At 36.0% G+C, this 17483-nt stretch overlaps 1 protein-coding gene across 3 annotated transcripts in view; it reads right to left on the bottom strand.

The window, feature by feature from the left end:
* RBM25 (RNA binding motif protein 25) overlaps positions 1 to 17483 on the bottom strand; it is a 53703-nt gene that overhangs the window by 11487 nt on the left and 24733 nt on the right. For all 3 annotated transcript variants that reach the window (XM_057542169.1, XM_028167039.2, XM_057542168.1), the window contains 8 exons: positions 12782 to 12967; positions 11320 to 11373; positions 10996 to 11079; positions 7237 to 7523; positions 5044 to 5266; positions 4845 to 4934; positions 2275 to 2348; positions 612 to 762 (listed from right to left, as the gene is read on the bottom strand). In XM_057542169.1, coding sequence (XP_057398152.1) covers positions 612 to 762; positions 2275 to 2348; positions 4845 to 4934; positions 5044 to 5266; positions 7237 to 7523; positions 10996 to 11079; positions 11320 to 11373; positions 12782 to 12967 — 1149 coding nt within the window. The remainder of the gene's footprint in view (positions 1 to 611; positions 763 to 2274; positions 2349 to 4844; positions 4935 to 5043; positions 5267 to 7236; positions 7524 to 10995; positions 11080 to 11319; positions 11374 to 12781; positions 12968 to 17483) is intronic.

Raw genomic sequence — 17483 nt, 5'->3', positions numbered from 1 at the left:
AATAACACTATTTCATTTTGAAAAATAAAAGGGACATGTAAGAAGACGTGGTTCCTGTTAATAGCATATAACAGATTTTTTAAAGTTGAGATGAAGAATTTATAGTATCAAGATCTGTGATACACTAAGAACTAAAAACTTTTCTAACATGACACTATTCTTAAAAGCAAGAATGGGTATGCCATGTCCTACGACACAGTCTTTTTCATTTTTAAATGACAAGCTGCTCATGAAAACATCTTTATTTTGGAAATAAAATATTTAGGGTGGTAATGAGAGAATTCAAACTACAAAAGTCATGAGGTGTCAGAGCACACATAGGAAGGACAGTTTCTAGCAAAGTTACATTAAAACACATTCACTTAATAAGTAATACTTCACAGAAATAAAGGAGTAAGACATATAGAAGATGTTGAAAATAAAGCTGTAAATCAATAATATTGATGACTTACATAATAAAATAAAGAAAAATACTAATATCCTCCCCCAAAATAGCAAGATGCATGGAGTGTAAACATTTCCCTTATAAACTAAACTATATCATAGTTGGCTGGCTTAAGATGACATGATAGTCTTAAAAGAATATGGTTAGGGATGTAATAGTATCTTACCCTCTGGAGCTCTGCATCTGGATCCGGGTGCCCTTCTGCCAGAAGGCGCTGCCTGATTTCCTCTAGCTCTTCCTTCTCTCTCTTCCTATCCCGTTCATCCGCTTCCATTTCCTTTTCCCTATCACGCAACCTTTTCTGAAGAGCGCTTCCTCTGCAAAAGTAAATCAGGCCTTATTTAATACTCAGGTCTAAACTACTACACACAATGTCTCCAAAAGCAAGTTCTTTCCATACTAACAGCTGCATGCTAAGAGACTGAAGACTGTCTTAATGCTCTGTATCTGTAGAACACCCAAGACAGTGTGCTCTCTGCATGTTAATGTTTACTAAGTCAGCACTGTCTTGTCACATATCACCATGCCTCATTCTTAAGTCATTCTAAATGAGTATCTACAAGTAAAAAAGTAGCTTTCAGAGGGAAGAATGCTCTCATTTTATACCTATTCCACAGGGAAACTAACAGGTAATCTGTGTTGTCTTGGAGGCCAAGTTGTGAAAAATTAATACAAGGAGTAGTAATATCCCAAATATTAGTTTTGTACCTTTAATTTAAATCAACTCCTTTCCTTGTGGAAAAAAAAAATTAACAGGAGAAGCAGGGCATAATCAAGAGAAAGCACAGGTTCTAGTTAGCACTTTATTATATCTCAGAATGTTGAAATAATGTACTGCTAATCTATGATTCAATAATTTTACTTTGCATTTTCTACAAAGTCAAATCCTTGGCATTCATTCAATTTAAGGTGTTAATCCAATGTTTTGATTATTTCAGCTACAGTGTATTAAATTATATATATTAAATGCATTCACTACATGCCTGTATCATGCCAGGCACATAAGAAAAAATCAAAATATGGTTCATAACCTTAGGGAAATTATAGTTTGGAGTGGAGGGAGCAGAACAAACCAAACAATTTTACCATAGTGCCATAAATGTTAGAAGAATGAGAGCAGTTTAGAAATGCCACGGGAACAGATATCAGGAAATGCAGGCTTCATAACTCTCACTTCATAATAGTATAGCAATTGGGTGAAGGAGGGTGGGAGGGTGTTCAGGTTACTATGTAGCACTCTAGAAATCTTTGAAGACAAAAATCTCTAGGTCACCTTAGATAGTCATAAAGGTAAGTTATAATTTGCTATAAAAATTGAAGTTCTTTAAAACACATGAGGGACTTCCCTGGTGGTCCAGAGGGTAAGACTCCGCACTCCCACTGCAGGGGGCCGGGGTTCGATCCCTGGTTGGGGAACTAGATCCCGCATGCATGCAGCAACTAAGAGCCCGCATGCTGCAACTAAAGATTCTGCATGCTGCAACTAAAGATTCTGCATGCTGCAACTAAGACCCAGTGCAGTCAAAATAAATAAACAAACACACATTTTAATAAATAAATAAATAAAAAATAAAACACAGGAAGAAAAGTTAATTTGTCACAATACTATTATGAACCTTCCTCCAAAGAAGGTGCACAGAGTTATCAATTCTTTTCTAACAGGCCCGGACCCCCGGAAAACAGCATTATCAACTATGGGGATAATTACAAGATGAATTCAAAGATTTCTTTCTTATTCCACTGAGTGAACTTGCACTCTCTTGTAGACAAGAGAAAATACAGCTAATAAAAAGCTGACAGTATGAGTTCATAAAGCAAGGCTTCTTTACCTGTAATATTTGGGATCATCTCTATCATCATCATAATCTTCTAAGAATTCTTTTAGTCGTTTAGCTTCTTTTGCCTTTGAGGAAATGAAGGACGAAGTGTGCAAAATTAACATAAAAGTAATTTAGATTACCCCCTACCCCTTTCTTGGGAACAGATTTTTCTTATCCATACCACTTGAACTTTTTCATTCTCATAAACTTCATATATTAAATGTAAATAACATTAGATTTTTAAAATCTTTTACTCTTAAAAGCAAGTCAGATTTAGGACTTATCCATGAAATGAAAGCCACATATACTGATGGTATGCTACAATAAATTTTCTCTCTGAAGATAAGCTTCAAAGTACAGTAATTTTTTTCTAATCAAACCTAAGCACACCAAGAAAGAAAACTGAAAGTTATCTTATTGAATCTGTTAACCGGACAAAAATATTTTACATTTCGTTTATAGGTAGATGATGGTACAAGTAGTTTTTATGAATTGCAGGATTAAAAATTTAAATCACGTTTATGCATCAATCCAAAGGTAATGCCTGCCTAACTCTGAGTACACAAACCATGAAAGTACATGAATCTCTCCTATTTTTGGAATTTTAAATACAACAACTATTACATTTCACAGAAATTATATCTAACCATTATATACAGACATAAGAAATACTTTAAAGTATTTATAATCTACATCTCTACTATACCAACAATATTATATACAAAGCAGATGTAGGTTTCTGACTACAGTAAAATATTAACACATTCCATCCAGTTCAAATGTTACACCTCTCTAAAGACTTCCCCAATGTAACCATCTATCCATGACGAACTCCTTCCTCCAGACAAAATCACTTTCTCTGTACTTCACTCCCAAAATACTGTGAACACACCATTATCATACCTTAAACACTCTCACACACACAAAATACATCAACTACTTCATCTCTCTGACAATACTACCCAACTGTTTAAGAGTTTGAAGCATTAGTTATTCTTGTACACCCAATACCTAGCACAAAATTTGTCAAATGCATTCAAGTAGATTGTCAGGTAGTGATGACAATATTTACAAATATCTAAATAAAACACAGGGGACTTCCCTGGTGGGGCAGTGGTTAAGAACCTGCCTGCCAATGTAGGGGACACAGGTTCGAACCCTGGTCCGCGAAGATCCCACATGCCGCGGAGCAACTAAGCCCGTGCGCCACAACTACTGAGCCTGCGCTCTAGAGCCCATGAGCCTAGAGCCCGTGCTCCACAACAAGAGAAGCCACCCCAATGAGAAGCCTGTGCACCACAGCAAAGAGTAGTCCCCGCTCGACAAACTAGAGAAAGCCCGCATGCAGCAACGAAAACCTATGCAGCCAAATACATACACATACACACACACACACACACACACACACACACACAGAGGAAGGCCCATAATGTACATACTAAAATATTAACATATGTCACCTTTCATGAGGTGACTTTTTACACTATACACTTCTGTTACTTGAACATTTTTTAATGAGCAAGTAACTGCTTTTCTAACTGAATATTTTTTTAAGCTCCCAAACAAAAAACTAATAGGAAATTAGAGAAAACAGGTTTCAGATTTGCTTGCAGGAAGCGGAATCACTTCTTCAAATAATTATGTCTCTTACTATATTATTCTCTATTTTCTAACCTAGGGTTTAAGAAGAAATTCTAGAATGGGAGCTACAATCCAGGGAAATCAAATTATTTTAAATAACTGTAGGACCTTAGAAGACCTACCATCCGGAAAACCCATATTATCTATCTAGTTGCTGCATGCACTCTTTTGGTTACTTACAAAAATTCCCTCTATGTCTCATGTTCGAAAGCTATTTGAAGAAGATTCCTAACTTCAGTAATGTTTTTGGAAGAATAATCTCCAAACTGGAGATAAAGAAACCTTCATGAACTTCTGGCAATGATAGAACATATGGAACATAATACTGAAGCAAGTACTATGATAAAATAAATTATCTTTTTGTCATTTTACTTAGGTAACAACCTTGGCCAATTGCTTTCACTGTTACAGTCTATCAAACAGTGTAAATGAAAAAAACAACATTCATTTTTATGATTATCATGTAGTTAAAAGGAAGGATAATGTAGTAACATAAGGAAAAACAATAATTTATAAGTGCTATATACTGAAGTCAATAATTTTGATTTCTAAAAACAGGTCTTCTCATGAGACTATTTCCTTCACCCAAAAGTACTACACTAATACAGAATACCAAAGCCTCTTAAAGCCTCTTGAAATTCAAAAATATTGCAGATTCTTAATCAAAGAAAGGTCTATAAATTCTCATTTTATACTATGACAGATTTACTTTGACAGTATGCCAAATGGTAATTTAGTTTATAGGGAGCAAAAACGTGAAAAATAGGAGGGAAAAACATTTTGGTGTACTGAAATGGTCTCAAAGTTACTTGAAATATATAAAAATTATCTATACTGGGAGCTCATACTTTTTAACTATAAAGTTTCTTCTACTTAACAATAAAGATTTGATCTGATTTTTATCTGAAAAATCACTTATTTTTAACCAAGAAAATTACCATTTCTCTTCTTCTTTCTTCTTCTCTTTCAGCCTCTTTCTCATACTCCCGGGTTTTCTTTCGTTCTCTGATTTCCCAATTCTTAAGGCGCTAAAAAAAGAAATTGTCAAAGCTTAAAAATGTATACAAAGGGTTCTAAAATTTTTGACTAACCTACTAAGTACCAAGATTTAAGAATAAAAGCTTTCCCTCAATTTACCTCTTGATAAGCAGCCTCTTTCTCTCGGAGCTTTCTTTCAAGTTTTCTTCGTTCATATGCATCTTCTTCATCCTCTTCTCGGTCCCGCTTCTTGTCTTTTTCTCTCTCGCGCTCCCGTTCCCTTTCTCGCTCTCTCTCTCGCTCTCGTTCTCTTTCTCGTTCCCGTTCTCTCTCTCTCTCTCTTTCCCTCTCCCGTTCCCTTTCACGATCTCTGCTCTTTTCTCTACATAAACAAAAGATTTAAAAAATCTGTCAGTCTTTGTGTTTTCGTTTAAACACAAGAGAAAGTAGGACAACATATATTATGAAATAATATACAAACTCACTAACCAGAATTTAGCATTTGGTTTCTGCAGAATTGTAAACTCCTCTATACAAATCAGAAAGACACAGAATATAATCCTGGCCCCAAATTCTGAACTGCTTTCTAAACTCAATGTTAATGCTTATCAGCATCTCAGAAAACAAACAAAAAAACCTGGATATGAGAAATACTAAGGGCCAACGAACAGGTTACAAGATAGTCTACTTCACTAGTGATCAAGGAATACAGATATTGGCAAAGGTGAGAAGCAAAGAGCATTCTGGCATGTTGCATGGGTAAACCAGAACTACAGTTGCCCCTTGAACAACGTGAGTTTGAATTGTGCAGGTCCACTTATACACAGAGTTTTCTCAATAGTAAATACTACAGTACTACACGATCCGAGGTAGATCGAATCCACAATTGGTTGAATCCATGGACGAAGAACCGCAGATATGGAAAACCGTGTATACAGAGGGCCAACTATAAGTTATACTCGAATTTTTGCCTGCACAGAGAGTCGGCACCCCTAACCCCGGCATTGTTCAAGGGTCAACTGTACATCTATCAGCAATAAAAAGTTCTCAAGTATTTAATTCAGAGTGATAAAACCAAACTGCAGATTTGTGATACCATGGATGTAATTATACAAATTTATGTATATATACGATATGAAACAGTACACTGTAGTAAAAGTATAAACCACTCATTTTAATACATGTCAAATTCTCAATAGTGGTTATTCAAGAGAATAATGGTTATTCCAGTGGAGGAAGGAAGGGAAGGATTTTAGTGCCCACTAAAGATTAATAAGAGTACTGAATTCCAGTTAACGCAACCGGGGGACCTCCCTTCAGCTATAATCAGGTAGAATAATATCTCAACACAGTAATGTATATTTGAAAACTAGCCTGGGAAAAAAAAAGGTGGGATTTCCTCTCTTTCGTCTACTGGCTTCCTTCTACTCACACCCTTCTCCACTTCCTTTGTTCACTTTTGCTCTACCTCATTCCTAAAGAATTTGAGATGATATGTCATATGAATTCAATATAATTATGAAAAAATTTTAAATAAAACAAAACCAAACCAAAGTGAAATAAATTACTAGGAGCCATAAAGAAAAAGTAAACTTAGAGCTTGGGAGATTAAGTTGTGGCCATCCAGTGGGCTATAGGACCAAACAGACACCAGGAGCTAAAAGCAGTGGTACTAGAGCTGATTTCCCACTAGAAGGGACCTCAATCAAACAGTGACTAGAGAAAATGTCCACTGACCAAGGGAGAGAACAAGGAATCATGTCTATCCAAAACACTGGGTGGACGGCTGGTGTGTGCTGGCTCTGTATAAAAATTGGCTTCAGACAGAAACTAACACTAAAGTTGAAAATTGTTAATTTAACCAATATATTTTCTTTTTTTTAATTTATTTACTTTTGGCTGTGTTGGGTCTTCGTTGCTGTGTGCAGGCTTTCTCTAGTTGCGGTGAGTGGGGGCTACTCTTCATTACGTTGCGCGGGCTTCTCATTGCAGTGGCTTCTCTTATTGCGGAGCACGGGCTCTAGGCACGCGGGCTTCAGTAGTTGTGGCTCACGGGCTCTAGAGTGCAGGCTCAGTAGTTGTGGTACACGGGCTTAGTTGCTCCGCGGCATGTGGGATCTTCCCGGACCAGGGATCGAACCTGTGTCCCCTGCACTGGGAGGCAGATTCTTATACACTGCACCACCAGGGAAGCCCTTAACCAATATTTTACATGTGTGTGAGACAGCAAGCCAGGCATGCTTCGTGTCTCAGGAAGTTCTATCACCACATCCATGCAAATGGCCCAAGAGAGTACTAACCTGCAGTTCTATTAAAGCTATCAAGCACACAGTAACTTCCATAAAGCCTTACCTTGATCGACTGCGATCCTTATTCCGATCTGAGCTCCTTTCTCGATCACGGTCCCGATCTCTCTCTCGATCCCGATCTCGATCTCTCTCTTTTGTCCGGTCACGATCCCTATCCCGTTCTCGTTCCCGCTCCCGTTCCTTCTCCTTTTCTCGTTCACGTTCTCTTTCCCTTTCTCGTTCCCGTTCTCGCCTTTCTCGTTCCCTTTCACGCTCCCTCTCTCTTTCTCTCCGTTCTTTCTCAATTTCCTGTCTTTCTTTTTCCTTTTTGCCTTTCTCTTCTTCCAGTTTCTAGAAACCAATAAAAGTACTTTTAGAGTTAACTCTATAGCTCCAGTATTCAGACTTTTCCCGGCGCAAAGCCCAATATTGGGAACGACAAAAAAAAAAAAAAACCAAACCACTGGTACTTTACTATTAAATACTTGTGGTTTTACTTAACAAATAAAACTGAAGCAATCACAAGCCTAGATAGATTTCGTGCAAAACCATACACTCTAAACAGACCAGGAATCTCCAATCTTGGATGCTGGGAGATTGTGTCAAGTGTGGCTGACCACTCAATGATTATGTAATAACTAAAATGACCATGAGGAATGTGATGGTTCATAATAATTTCTAGAAATACAATCACTTGACTAAAATGTAATTCTTCCCATTAGGAATTGCTTTAAATCAGTGGGACTACTGCTGCTAACTATAACCCCAGACTTCCCGTTACCTAACGATTATTAGTTGAGTGTTTTAAAGGGGAGGTGGGGGAAGAGAGTCAGGTCACTGGAATGCAACTAAATAATCTTCTGCCCTCTGGTTTGCCCACCCTCCAAAAGACAAGCTGAATTCAGCCAATATCTGCCCTATCACCTATGGAAACATTTACTCCCACCATTACAAGATGGACAGCCCACCAAATACAAAAAGTTTGAAAATCACTCGCTTCAAGCAAAAATGTACATAATCATAATATTTTTATTTAATTAGATTAATTTTTGGCTTAATGTTAAAAGCAACATATTTATGCCCATTATGCCTATAAGACAATGAAAATACATTAACAGTGATAAATCCATCCTTGGAAGGAATGATTGCGTATTAACTTACAGATGCTGTGCTAGGACATGGATCGCCAACACTGGATTAACCTTGCCTACAAGCTATGCTTCTGGGAGGAAGAGCAAGTACATGGTTCACAAATAAACCAAATAACATTCAGACCAAGTTTGTACCCTGACAAGATTACCAGCGTACCACACGGTTTCTGCACAAACTCAGAAAAAAAAATGCCCCAAACAGGAAAAACAAAACAAAAACAAAACATTTTTCCTTTGGTTCCATGTTTAGTGTCACCGAAATTTAAATGACAACAATAAAATGTGCATTTTTTTCTTTTCTCAGTCATGTAAAGCATTTAAAACAACTTTAAAAAGCAATCTTACCTGTTATACTCTTTCTCTTGCTCATGGATCAGAGAACTGATAGAAGATTACGAAAGAAAAGCTAATGCATGAGAAATCAATATATTCAGCTGTGGTGCCAGTCTTATATCAAAATGGAACGTAGGCAAAGCCAATACTGAATACATTGAAATTACAAAGGGAAGAGAAAAGAAATGGCAAAAAGAGGATAGAAACTGAAAACTATTTAAAGGGGTAAATTCTAATTTTTGAAACAGTACTATAATGGAATAAAAAATGTGTACTGTAAAATGAGGCTAGACTACATAAAACTTACCTCAGTGTCATACACTTATAAAGAAATTTGTTTATTTCTGAGATAATACTTACAGATTATTTTAGCTGTTCCAATAATTTCTTTTGTAGAGTCCCTCAACTGTTTTATGCTTGCCTATTCACTACACTACTTATTTCTTAAATGTATAGTTCCACTTATGTAAATAATGATTTGTTTCAGAACTCATTTCAAAAGTTTAGTTCTAAGTAAATGAAAAAGTGAGTGAATCTTGTCCATACTAAATGCAATTCTAAAAGATTATATCAGATTATATATGCAGTAAATAGATACACACACACACACATACATATTTTTTAAGACAAAGACTGGAGAAAGAGGAAATGAGGTGGTCTAAAAAGACATAAGAAAGTAGTGAAATAATGAAGAGGAAAGGACAGAAAAAAAAAATCATAAATCTTACCTTATTCTCTCTTCAGACTCGTCCGTGCTGTAAATGGACGCCCCCTGCCACGCTGATACCCTGACAGTCTGTGGTTATTTAATAAACTCATACCAAAACATGCAAAGGTTCACTGAGCTCAATTTTTGTTACCGAAGTTTCAAATATCCCCTTTAACCATACCACCCAATAAAAAAAACTGCTTTTCTTTTTCACTTTGATTTTTATTTTTAAAACACATTTTGGAAATTCAAAACATTCTCCCCACAGTGAAATACGTGTAAGGCAGTCAAAGGCCTGACAGCTTCTCAAACTCTGAAGCAATTACCTTTTGAATTAATTTTTTAAAACATGATTTCCTTATACTTTACCAATGACATGACACGATTTAACAAATAACAAAAAGGGGGTAAACCACACACACACTGTATACCATTTTCAAGCTTGCTCAGAAAATTTTGAGTACTGAACCTAACCAAAAGCATTACTCTATAATGACTTCCCATGGACTAACTTTCTAACTCTCAAAATTAATCTGGGAGAACTACAGTCGTGCTTTTAGACATACTTAATTCCTAAAAAGGCCCTGTGTATGTGAGCTAGGGCTCGGCATTATGATAATAATGTGTTCAACAGCACTGAGTCGATGGCATTAATTGTCAACGTGGGATTTCGAAAGCTATAAGAACAAGTAAGATTAAATAAAAGAAAAAATGAACACTTAACATCTCACTGAGTTAAAGGTCACTCAATCTTAGGAAAGAACCAGTAACATCTTATTATCTGTAACATCAAAATACATTTCACGCAGTGTTTGCATTTCACCGTCCATAAGCATCACCTTCAACACCAGGGAACATTCACAGATGCACTGTCATTGAGAGAAGCTTTCAATAGGCAAAACTCGTGAGTGGGATTTACTATGAACAAATACCCATTTCCAAGCCAGTTACCCCTTTGCATATTTTTCTGAGGGGGCATCCATAAATATAATAAAAAACAGAAGCTCATACTTACATCCTATTCCTTGTTACTTTCCAAGCTGAGAGTTTCATCTTGCATTAGTCACCATATGATCTCTATCATAATGGTGGGGGTCAATGAATAGATTAGCTTTATGGGAATTTACAGTTCTTCCATGCATCTAAAATTTGGTAAGTCTGGTAACCACTGACCTACTTTTTAAAATCTCCCCCTCTCAAATCTATACAAATATAATCTTAAATTTTAATCTCAGCTCTAAAGAAAAGGTTTTCCTAAGATTAAGTTAAATAACTGCCCCCAGAAATACACTACAGTGTATGTTATTCTGCTGCCCCCTTGAATCTAGTTTAAATCTGACCTTGATGTTTATGTTGAAATCTAAAAATAAAACTAGCTTTTATTCATATTAAAGTGAGATGACTGCAGAGTAGTCAGTAACTGAAAAAGCTACGTACAATATGCCAAGGACTACTCTAATATGGTAATTGTCTTCTGTTTCTTTGTTTCTATCTAAATACCAATTAAACCTATATAAAAAGCATTTAAAATTATATTCTACTGTAAGGTTGATTTTTCTTTTTTTGTCTGTTTGCTTTGGATTCTGTAAAAAGTCTAGATTGGTATCAAGTGAAAAAACAAGAATACTACCTTGTGTGTGTCTCTGAATTTGCTGATCTCTCGGGATATCAGGTCTCTTTTGTCTTCTTCCATTTCTATAGCATTTATATCCTCCTAAAAGATAAGGGGGACAGGTGGGAATGCATAACCATCAATCTACATTGATATAAACAGATAGACGGAAATTAAAAGTTAGATATTCTGTACAGGTTTTACAAAAGACAGGAGTAAATAAAAAACTTATGTAGTAACAAATCCAACAATCTAAGTTAAAGAGTTAGATAGACAAGAATCACAAATCTGGCAATTAGCAGTAAACATAAGTTATTGCCGAAGCCTATAATGTAAACTAACCTTAGTGATGAGTGGATAAGGGATCAGTGGGGCCACTGGAAACCTGCGAAAAATCTGCGGAAAAATCCACAAAGATTAAAACAAACAAGAGTTCATATTACTCTGAAAAACAATTTTCTATATGTTTACACTGTAAGCAATGCAAGATTTCTGTAACATTTTCTTGATTTCAAATTACTTGATAATAAAAAAGATTTCACTCACTCTATAACACCTCTCATGACCCACCACTTCCTCTCCCTCCAACACCCCCAATCAGTGGAATAAGGAGGGTTTCGCACTAGCAGTGCTTTTTCCTTGATCCCTTCCAAGACAGAGGAAACAATCGTAACAACAAAATTTACCCATAATTCCTGCCATAGAGCAGAATTTCTTTGATTCTCTCCTCCCAACCCGTATCAAACAAATATGTCAAGTTATTTTCTCCTTTGCCATTAAAGGGGGAAGAGGAAGAACAAACCCTACAGGTCTCAATTACCCTATACCTGACTGACTCTTAACAATTACCATTCCCAATGATTGGCAGTTCACTAGACAGGTTCTTATGGCCCCATGAGGAAGAACAAGCCAAGTAATAAAAATGTATCTGGCCACGAAGAAAACTGAAGATGGACTAATAAGGCAATAAAATCCAAAATATTATGAACTATAACTACCCCTTGATATTAAATCACAATATATGTTTCATAGTACTACTTTCCCAGGGCATATACAACCCATTCATACAATACACTTCCAATATTTTTAAAGAACACTCCCTATAATTTCTCTAAGTATACCCAAATTAAATGAATATAATAAGAAAACCAAACATTTTCTTTCAATCTGGACTCCCTACTGTTCAATTAGCTTAGGATGACGAAAGTAGGTGATGATATAATACACTGGGGAGGAGTGTTTCATCTCATGCTGCTCTTTCATAGTACTCCAGTTATAAGGCCAATAGCATTACTGTCTATGGAAGGAAATGAGACGTGACTTATAAGGAAAGGTGGCTAAAAACTTGAAAATGGGTCAAAATCCTCACTGAATGAGACCTGGTATCCCGCTTGGAGCAGAGACAGAAGAAAAATAATAAGGGAGTAAGGCAAAACAAGGCCAACCCCTTTGTGACAAAAGGGAAAAAAAAAATCTTACTTTGCCCCTTAATATCAGTTCCTATTCATCACTCAAGTCTGGGGTTTTTTTTTTTTCCCCCCTCTTACTTATTTAATGAATCCACAAATATGCACAAGCTTCCATGTCACTGCATTTCAAACATGCGAAACAGGAACGTTGTGGTAAAAAAAAATTAGGAAGTTAGTTGGTAACACATAGTCAAATTAGCCTTAACACTATATTGTTATAAACGCTAGTCACTCTACTTTCCCCTCAGAAGTTGGAAATAATGAAAGCACAAGAGTGACAGTACAAAATGTAAACTGTAGGAATGACTCTGTTGTCAGAAATCAGTAACACATACGTCCTCCTTCTTTTCCTTCTTCTTCTTCCTGGGGTGAGAGTCAGATTCTTGCGAGGGGGCATTGAGCTCGCTGGAGTATTCCCGTATTAAAACTTCAATGGCCCCTTTGATCATCTGATCTCTTCTCTTTGTTTCTTCATCTAAGGCTTCTTCATCATCATTAGTGACAGTTTCTGGCCTGGCATTCTTAAAAAAAAACAAGGCAGATTCAGGAGAGGGAAGGGGGAAATCAAACAAGAAAATCAAAATCATTCTAAAACAAGTTAGTACACAAAACAAACATGTTTTCTCCCAAACATCTCTGCAGTCCTATTAAACACAGATTTGGATTTATTCCTAACTTCACAAAACTAAACTTCATTTGTTTTATTGTTTTTTCCTTAGATACACTGTACTTTACGATTTTCTTTTCCTTTCTACCCTTGATAGTTAACATTCTGACCCCTAAACCAGCTACAGAAAGACCGAAATCACAGGGCTAGCGTACTACACATCTGCAAAGCTTTCACAATTTTTCAGATTGTCTTGCTCAATACCTGCACAAACTAATGATGTTTACTGAATAACTCATTCAAAGTTGAAAACTTTATTACATGAAAAAAGCAAAATACTATTTTATGTACACTATGGTAGCCACCATTTAAGATAAACAAAAACAGCAACTTCCCTGGCGGTCCAGTGGTTAAGACTCTGCACTTCCACTGTAGGGAGCGCGGGTTTGATCCCTGATCGGGGAACTAAGATCCCATATGCCGTGCGGCACAGCCAAAACAAAACAAAAATAAACAAATATAATAAAGTGTTCAAAAAAATTTAAAAAGTAAAATAAACAAAAACATATGTAGGTTAAACAAATAAAAAACACTTGATGGCTATACACAACAAAATGCAAGCATCAGGAAGGTCAGGGGCTGAAATGATGGCTTCTTTTTTCCCCTCTGCTTTTTACAATGTGGGAATACCACTTATAAAGCTCATATATTATACACTAAAAAGGAACTGACTCTAAATACTGCACATCTTTCTCCCCATGACTTGCAATTGTAACATTATAAAAATAAGTAACTCTTTGTAGGACTTTATTATCATTATTATTATTATTGTATTTTTGGCCAAGCCACGTGGCTTGTGGGATCTTAGTTTCCTGACCAGGGATTGAACCCAGGCCCTCAGCAGTGAAAGCACAGTCTTAACCACTGGACCACCAGGGAATTCCCAGGACTTTATTATTTTTTAAAAGAAGTCGACTGTTACTTGTGTTGATGTGGGGAAAAAAAAAAAAAATTTTTTTTATTGGTTTCCAATGTCCTACTATCCTTCTTGTTTCTGTCTGTTTTATTTTAAGGCTCCTAGTTAAGGAATTAATCCAGTTCAAATGACAAAATTTAGAGCATGACCTCTAGATAATTTCATTACCCTCAACTCTTCTTAAAACCTGGAAAGGTGGGAAAGTAAGACAAAGAAGCAACAAGATAAACATAAAGATGTATGTGTACAAAAATTTTTGTAACTTAGAACTACATACATACTTGGGTAAACATATATTGTGCAAAGTTTCAGATACAAACAAGAATCCTGCTCTTCTGGACAAATGCTGGCTCTTGGTCACAATGCATGCAACTCTATTCAAGGTGAGTTTCATACCTTGTACCTCCTTCATATAATCTAGCCGTGATTTCATAACAACTGGCATTCTGAAAAGCTATCTCCAATGGATACTTACTCAACAAGCATTTATTTCTTAAATTAATTTGCTCAACAAACTTTTAAGAGCCTACCCTATGCAAGATACTATGTTAGATGGTAAAAAATTCAAAATTAAAAAAAGAAATAACTTGCCCTTAAGCATTTAACAATACAGGGTAAGAGAAGGATATGATATAGACAACCTTCATGTAAGTCATTAAATGTGATATTATAAAACTAACCACTCTTTACTTTCTCAAACCTGCCTCTTCATCTAATCTTCTTGTAACCAACTTTCTACTTGGCATCTGGGATAAAGACAAGATGCTTTAACCAAGGACTGTAATTAAATTGTTTACATTATTTACCAAGAATATTGTAAACTAAAATTGTGGTGATGTGTTGTTCCTTTCTTATTCTAAATCAATAACATATCACAATAAGGTCATTATGCAGCTTTCACTAAAATCCCTTCAGTGAGATTCTGCTTCTCCAAAGGTTTTAAATGAAAGAATTAAACCACCAGTAACTTGTCACTGAAACCGTAGGTCCTGAGATACATATGGCTATTTCAACCCAAATACTCAGCTGTTGAGACCTAAATTCTTTATTATGAAAATATACCTCATGAGGGAACATCCAGTCTGTGTTTAGCATTTTCCCTACATTCTAAATTTCTTTCCATGAACCGTCTATATCTCCATGCTTTTTTTAAGCATAAGGACTGAGGTGGGGTTATAAATCCAAAGGCTTACTCAACTAAAAATACTCATAGCCCCTAAATTCGCTACCACCATCATCCTAAACCAAAACTTAAATATTAGTATAGCTGGTCTTACCTAAATTAAAAGTAAAGCATTTGGAATGAACTAGTTCACACCACCTTACAAATGACTACTGCCCCTTGATCTATAGAGAAAATGTACATTTTTAGAAGGAAAGCTTATGAGCCCAAATCTCTTAACCAATTGTTAATGTAAGAAAAACAAAAGTAGCAACATATATCATGGAAGGAAAAGTTATTTTTAGTTTCAACTTAAACTCTACCTCTGGGTCCTGAACCACAGACAGTTTCCTGATTTCCAGTTTTGTCTTCCACTTCAGAAACAGAAAGCACATTCAGTAATACTGAGCAGCAAAAAGTGAAGGGTTTGGAAGTACAAGAGGATCAAAGAAATCAACTGAATATCTGAGATGTTTACATGGCCCACCTATTTGGCTCTTTTCAGAGGAATTAAAAGCTTCCATAGTAAAGCTGCTAGCTGGAGAGTTAGAAAGCAGCTCTACTAGACTCACTCTTTGGCACTGACCTCTAGAGTTCAAAACAAGAACTTCTTTGGGAACTAAGCAAATGCAGAGTTCTTTCTTTTGAGAAAATGTACATTCAACCAGACTAATTTCCAGGCAAAGATGTGAAAATGTTCCTACCTGCAGTATCTGATCTGTCCTCAATTAAAATGTAAAGCAAGCAGCTCTTTCCAAAGATTATCTGTACTTCCACCGCTTGGCAGAATTCATTCTTGAATGTGTGATTAACAAGCACTATCTGTGACGATCAAGCAAATATCTCTACTCCTATACCGCTACTGCTGAACAACCAGAAAGCAATAGGACATGGACTAGATCAGCGTGGCTACCCCAAATGAAATACTTTTACTAAAGGTCATAAATGCTTCTACAAATTCTGCAAAATCCAAATAAAAGCTTTTAATCAAGCTACTACTCAAGGCATATAGTTCCTCTTAAAATTCTGGGTCAGGAAAAATCTCTTTCTAGCCAAACTCGTGGTTCTTTTTGAATCGGAGAACTATACAACTAGTATTTTTTCTTCTGTCTGGGAATCAGGAAAATGTCTGGATAGGTAGCATACAAGTTTCTCAATGTCTCATTCTCATGTCACCTACTTTAAAAGTCACTATTTTCTAAATTTCTCCAATAAATTGACAATAAAAGAGAAAGAACAAGTATACTTTCACATTTTACCCTGAAAAATCATGACAAACCTGCAATCTACTCCACAATATACTCATATTTGCTTAAGCTGTTTGAAAAAAAATTTTAACTGACAGAATTGCTCAACATTTTCATTTTACCAGTATTGCTGAGTAAAATCGACACTCCAAGAAAATATACCATGTTTGTCTTATGACTTCAAGTACCTCTGGGCACCATGCCAAACGCACCCAGAAGTCATGTCTGTTAATTTTTTAAATTTCATTTTATCTGAAATAACCGTTCTGTTTTTATTGGAGGTGGCTTCAATTCCATTCTTGAAGAAAAATATAAACAGATTTCAATTGTGATTCCTCTTACTAATGGTGATTACAAAATAAATCAAAGTCACACGATTATACATTTCCTTATTTATTACGTAACTATACAGTGAAGTGATTTACTTCATATTCAGAGTACACCATCTGCAAATGCCACCATTTAAACCACCTCACAAGCTAAATTTCAAGCACAGTAAAACAATGAATCCAGGGAATTATATAAAAAACTCTGAAGACACTGAATGCATGCTTTATTTTAAAAAAGAATTCAGTTATCACAGCAAGGAAAATCTAAGAAGTCTTGCTGCAGACAGTTGGCTTTTTTAAGGTTTTACTGGTATGACAGGCAATAGTGCTGATATGAGATAAAATACAATTTCTCTGGAGTGTAAATTGTGTTACTTCCTTTTAAAGCTAGGGAAAGACAGTAAGATTATCAGGTGAGCAACATAACTGCAACTGTTATAATAAATGTTCACCCCATTCTTGTTATAAGCAAGACCTTAAGCCAGGTTCTGTGGAGGTACAAGATGAAAAAACACAGTCTGTGAATTTATTGTCCTGTCTATCTTATAATCAGAGAATGCGGGATACAGGAATGAAACAGGGTACAAGGAGCTGTGAGAGAGCAATACAAACAATACATACGACAAAGCAGACTGACGTAACAACAGTAAAATCCTGTTTTATATGAGAAGAGAGGATTTAATTCTGCCTGAGAGGAATCTAGGACTGATGACAGC

The sequence above is a fragment of the Balaenoptera acutorostrata genome, chromosome 3 (genome assembly GCF_949987535.1).
Source record: "Balaenoptera acutorostrata chromosome 3, mBalAcu1.1, whole genome shotgun sequence".
NCBI lineage: Eukaryota > Metazoa > Chordata > Mammalia > Artiodactyla > Balaenopteridae > Balaenoptera > Balaenoptera acutorostrata.
Note: the sequence above shows the minus strand (reverse complement) of the source record. Positions and strands in the feature narration are given on the sequence as shown.